The 5904-nt window shown below is 45.8% G+C and overlaps 1 protein-coding gene across 1 annotated transcript in view; it reads right to left on the bottom strand.

Moving 5' to 3' along the window:
* Positions 1–926: 926 nt before the first annotated feature.
* Positions 927–5904, bottom strand: part of LOC307135910 (adhesion G-protein coupled receptor G1-like) — a 37883-nt gene continuing 32905 nt past the window's right edge. The window contains exons 16-17 of the mRNA XM_079832632.1: positions 2081–2364; positions 927–1898 (exon numbers count right to left, since the gene is read on the bottom strand). Coding sequence (XP_079688758.1) covers positions 1753–1898; positions 2081–2364 — 430 coding nt within the window. The 3' untranslated portion in view covers positions 927–1752. The remainder of the gene's footprint in view (positions 1899–2080; positions 2365–5904) is intronic.

Raw genomic sequence — 5904 nt, 5'->3', positions numbered from 1 at the left:
CATCTCACGGTCGTCTGGGCCATCTCACGGCTAGGGCTGAAACGATTAGTCGACAACGTCAATAAAAAAATGTTGACAAATATCTTTTTTGTCGAGTAGTCGTTTGATCTCACGTGACCTAATGTAAGGGCCTGCAATATCGCGATTAGAGTGTAATGCAGCCCTTACAAATGTTGCGGTAGAAGAAAACAGCACGAATGATGGAGTGCAAACAAATCTGAACTAGCAAGATGTGGGAAAGTTTCACAAAACTTCAAACTAAGGCTGCGTCTCAATCAGCTCCCTAGTTCAGTAGTCAGGGCACTGATCAGGGAGTTAGCCCATTGACTCTTGTCCTGATCAGTGCCCTGACTACTGAACTAGGGAGCTGATTGAGACGTGCAAGGCGAAACTTTTTACAGGAGTAGTGTTACCAAGTCCGCTGTTTTCCCGTGGAATTGGGCTACTTCAACACTGTTGCTGCGGGCTGTTTTTCATGTCCGCGGGTTGAAGCGACCCCAATTATGTGATATTTAGCCTCGGGAATGCGAATTTTAGTAGGCAACCATGCCAAAAAAACCTAATATTTGACCCCCCAAATGCGATTTTTACCAGAGAAGCCCCCCTTTACCGGAGAAGCCCCCCTGGGCTAGTTTTTCACTTGCCTGTATTTAGTTCCATATGCATGAAGACTTATAAAAGGCGATGTTAGGAATAATATAATGTCAGTTACTTTTTCATATTGTTAATTAAAAGGTGAATGAGAATCTGTTAGCTCAATTGTCATGTAAGAGATTAATATTATGTATTTTTACCATTCTTTGTGTCCTGAAGTAAATGTCCTCTTTTTCTGTTTCAGTTCTAAGAAAAGCAGTGGGGCCTATTATTGTTTTACAAATGAAGCTCTTAATACTGCTGCCAAGAGATAGATGGAAACATCTTTTTTTGTCTGTAATGCAGCCAATTTTTGTTTATTATTATTTATTTTTTCAATTAAAAGAGAACAGAATATTTAAACAATGCTTAGAGAGCATTTGTGTGTGATTTGAGTTCTGAGAACTTGGCTCAAAGTTAGTTAAAACAACCATTTCAAAAGCTGAAGTGATTTTCTTTTTTATAGTTAGAATATGTATAACTCAATGTTTTAACTAATTGAAAAGCGGAATAATCGGTAAAAAGTTTCTGATTAGTCGTTGATGCCGACGACAATAATCGATGATTAGTTGATTAATCGCCCTAATAATCGTTAGATTAATCGATTATTAGAATAATCGTTTGTTGCAGCCCTACTCACGGTCAATGTCTGTAATGGCTGATAACATACGTTGTCATTTTAAATCTAGCTTTACGAGCTTTCAGAATTTTCTTAATTACCTCTTTAGTAAACCAAGAAATAACCAGCAAAACCAGCGCTGCTTGCATCTCCTCCATACTTGTTATTGTTGCAGACAGTATTGCACAAAAATTATTACTATCCCTCGCTGACTGGGAGGAGCAGTCGCGTGCAGTCCTTCATCACCGGACTAATTTGCCTAAACTTCACGGTACTTTAGACCGCAGTGGAAACGCAGACAGTAGCAGGTCTGGGGGAAAAAAGTTCTTGTAAAAAAGGTTCCTGGTACAAATTGTTCCGGGTAATTTCGGTGGAAACAGGGCTTTGGACACAGATTATTATTAAACGCACATATTAAACTGTCCAGCATATTAAACATGACTAGTATTCTGACCTTCTACTGTTGACTTATCAGCTGAGAGACAACATGGGTTTCTGTCTTAATTCGGCTCATTATAAACATTTTCCACACCATTCATTCTAGATTGAACGATGGTTGTGGTGGAGTTGGACCTTTCTGGATCATCAGAGAAATGACCTTCTATATCTTTGTGAATGTGGTAGTAATACAGGAAGAGGAAAAACCCTGAAGAAAAAACAGAAAATTATTTCTGCTAATTCTGCCTCATAAAATATATTTCACAGATTTAAAGTTGTTTGCATGATTTTAAAACTGTAACCAAACTCTTGTTATAAAACCTTATAATTAATAAAAAATATAAGCATTCTACTAAACCAAGTGTAATGATGTGTGTGATTGTTTCTCACCCTGAAACGAGTTCAACACAGTGAAGATGTAATATGAGGGAATGAGCATCGGTCCATAACTGAAGAACGCCACAGCCCACGTCAGGCCGAAGAGCAGGAACAAACTCAACACCATCATGAGCTGCTTTCTGAACGTGCTTCTTTTTCCGTCAGTTGCTCTTCTACGTCGGGCTTGGACAATCCTAGTGAAGATAGTGATGAAGATTCCAGTCGTGAAGATGAAGACTAATGTGTAGTAGCCAATGTTCACTATGTAGTGAATTATAGGATCTGTAATCCAGCACCTATAATTATAAGGGAGTGAATTATAATTAAGACAATCAGAAGACACTTAAAGTGCCCCTATTATGCTTTTTCATTTATTACCGTTTATGTAGAGTGTGTAACGTTGCTGACATGGAGCAGACAAAGACAATGGTGAAAAGAACAGTGGCCGAGACCATGAGATTTGGAGAAGTGACAGGCCTGAACCGTGGAGCAGTGGCCGAGACCATGATATTTGGACTCCCTTAGCAACAGCGTGTCTGAAGTATGAATGAAACTATTCCAATCCTGATTGGTGTTGTGTCATGACGTAGATGTGACCGCATACCCGGAAGATACATAAGGGGGGCCGGCGCATAGTAACGGCAGTTATCGCTCTTCAGCATAGCGCTTTGTGTACAAAACTGTCTGTCTATTTGGTGTTGTTTGTCACAAAAAAAGAATATATATATAAAAGTGAAAAGTATGGCGACTCAATACTAGCGTTGTGTGCACCCGTGTCCCTGTTATATGTCAGGCACGGACATACATATGCTTTGTGTACAGTGCCTGGGCGTGCAGCACGCTAGGGAGGCTTTCGAGGAAGCCGCCTGCGGCGATTGCGATAAGCTGCCGCTCAGGGTGCTTCGATCGCGGCTGGCCGTGTTCAATGAGGCTGGCCAGCCTCGTGATCAGTTCGACGATGCCGGTCATGGGGCTCACAGATGGACGTGTCAGCGAGATTTGGGACTGCTGAGGCATCTTCCCAGTCTTCGTCTGACAGTTCAGATGTTCTCCCTCCCTGTGTGGAAGCCCGCGCTGCGGCTTCTTCCCCTGGTTGGAGGATCCGATGCTTGAGCGGTCTGATTCTGAGGAATTATACGTGCTCAGCATCGAGACAGATGAAGTTATAACGAGAGCTCGCCACTTCTTAATGCAAGATTCAATCTCACGTTGCCGAGACAGCGCGCAGGTTACGGGTCTGCAATTAAAGTGACACACGCGATTGGTGTGCATGTGATACTGGTTGGGTGCGAGGCATGCAGTCAGCTCCTGAGGGTGCTGGCTGTTTTCATTGAGAAATATCTCGACACGTACAGCCGTGCGCCTTTCGGGTGTTTCAGTCTCGGGCCTGTTGACTTTCTTCTCGAGGGAGGAAAGCCAATTGTATTATAACTGCTCGAATCTCGCGTTGCTGAGGCAACGTGTAGATTACTGGGCCATATAAATTCTTATAAAATCAGTATCGTCTGGTGATTTATGGCTGCATTTAATTCTGAGGAATTCAAATGGAATATTATCTGACTTTGAGGAGTTAGATATTTTTATTCAACCTATTCAGACCATGTTTCTCTGGTTGGGTGTTTATGGCTGCATTTAATTCTGAGGAATTAAAATGAAATATTATCTGACTTTGAGGAGTTAGATATTTTTATTCAGCCTATCATTCAGACCAGGTTGCACGTGTTGGGTGATTATGGTAGCATTTAATTCTGAGGAATGAAATGGCATTTTATCTGACTTTGATAAGTTAGATATTTTAAATCAGCCTGATTTAAAGATTTCAGTGTGTCACTTGTCTGAATTTTCATCTAAGAGTGGGAGCATAACATGCATGGGCAGTTCCTGAGGGGGCTGCTTTCATGCATTGTGAGGTTTGCTCCTCCTTGGAGCCCTCAAGAAGTTGATGTTGTTCTCGCCGCCCTTTTGGCCTGCGGGACACATCAGGTTCCAGCAATTGCTAATCGCAGTGTCCGCCCTAGTTGTTGCGGCCCTGTCAAGCTTCTCCCTTAGATGAGGCCCCTGCTGGCCAGTCTCCTCTCCCAGGAATGAGCGATCGAGGTCGCCTCCCTTTTGGAGCTTTTGGGAATCGATATTGTGCTCCCGCCGTCTAGTACGCTTAGGGCCCCATCGATTTCCTGCGAACGCACGCTGCTCCATCCGCCTCTAGAGAGAACTGCGGCTGGCAGTGAATGCATCCGCGCACTGAGAATCATTCTGGACTGCTCCCTGCCGGTCAGCCGCTTCAGGGGGTCGTGAGTGAGGCTCAGTGGACACCCGAAGCCAGCCTCGACCTGTTGGTAAGGAGGCCACAAAACGTGCTCCTCCGCCAGACAGGAAGTCCGGGTTCTATAGCCGGTTCTTCATAGTTCCTAAGAAGGATGGCGAGTTGTGTCCAACTTTAGATCTGAGGTACTTGGATAATTCTCTGAGGAGATTCAGATTCAAGATGCTTACAATTCCTCCGTCGTGATTCAGATTGAGTCTGAGGACTGGTCTGTCACGATGGATCTGAAGAGGACGCATACTTCCAGGTATCCGTCCTTCTGTGTCACAGGAAGTTCCTGAGGTTCGCTTTCGGGGGCGAAGTGTACCAATATCAGGTTCTTCCATATGGCCTGGCTTTCCCCTCGCACGTTCTCGGGTGCATGGATGCAGCTCTGGCTCCGACTGAGTCTTTGGGGCATCCGTGTGCTGAACTACATCAACTGGGCTCATATTGGCCCAGTCGCGAGTAGCAGCAGTTAGGCATTGAGGTGTCGACCTTGGCTGCTCTCAGTGCTTGGGGTTGAGACTCTACACGCAGTAGCGTGTTGACGCCTTCTCAGAGAACCATGTTCCTGGGAGTCGTATAAGATTCCCTACATTGTGGGCACAATTGTCTCCCGCGCGAATCGAGTCCATACGGGCGGTGGGCACTAAATTGAAGCTAGGCCACAGCATCACTGTGAAGCAGTTTTAAGGACTGCTGGGGCTCATTGCGGCTGTGTCCAACAGAATATATCTTGACCTGCTGCACGAGACCCCTACATTGGTGGCTGGGAACCAGGGGGGTTTTCCTCGAGGGGAAAACCATTCTGTATGATCAGGGTAACGCGCAGATGCCTTCGTTCCCTCGTCATATGGAAGAGACCTTGGTTCCTGTCCCGGGGGCCAGTGCTGGGAGCATCATGTTGCCGGAAAACCGTTTCAACTGATGCCTCCCTCACTGGTTGGGACGTGGTCATGGACGGCTACTTTTGCGAGAGGTCCATGGGAGACCCGGCATTCCTCCTGGCACGTAAATTGCCTGGAAATGCTGGCAGTCTACAGAGCTCTGAGGAGCTTTTTCACGGACCTCCGCGGCTGCCATGTCCTGATACGAACAGACAATACGTCTGTAGTTTCGTATCTGATCAGGAGGGTCTGAAATCACGCCCTTTATGCAGATTGGCTCCTGTGATCCCTGGGGAAACTGTCATTTCTCAGAGCAATGTATGTCCCCAGGGATCACTGTTGAGCACCCAGTTGGCCGACCCGGGTATGGTTCTCAGACAATGTAGCACTGCTAGACGGTCTCCCGTGGCAGGTCCCTCTGAGGAGGGATCTGCTCTCTGAGACAGGGGGCACAATATTTCACCCCTGCCAGAGATCCCAGAGTTTTGGGATCTCTGGGTCTGGCCCCTGAGGGGGCCCGGTACCTAGAGGCTGGACTGTCAGCAGATGTGGTCGAGACCTTGCTCAGCTCCAGGGCTCCTTCCACCAGGAGATTGTACAGCCTTAAGTGGAATGTGTTTTCCACTTGGTGTAGAGAGCGTGAG

Source organism: Gobio gobio (assembly GCF_949357685.1).
Source record: "Gobio gobio genome assembly, chromosome: 13".
Lineage (NCBI taxonomy): Eukaryota > Metazoa > Chordata > Actinopteri > Cypriniformes > Gobionidae > Gobio > Gobio gobio.
Note: the sequence above shows the minus strand (reverse complement) of the source record. Positions and strands in the feature narration are given on the sequence as shown.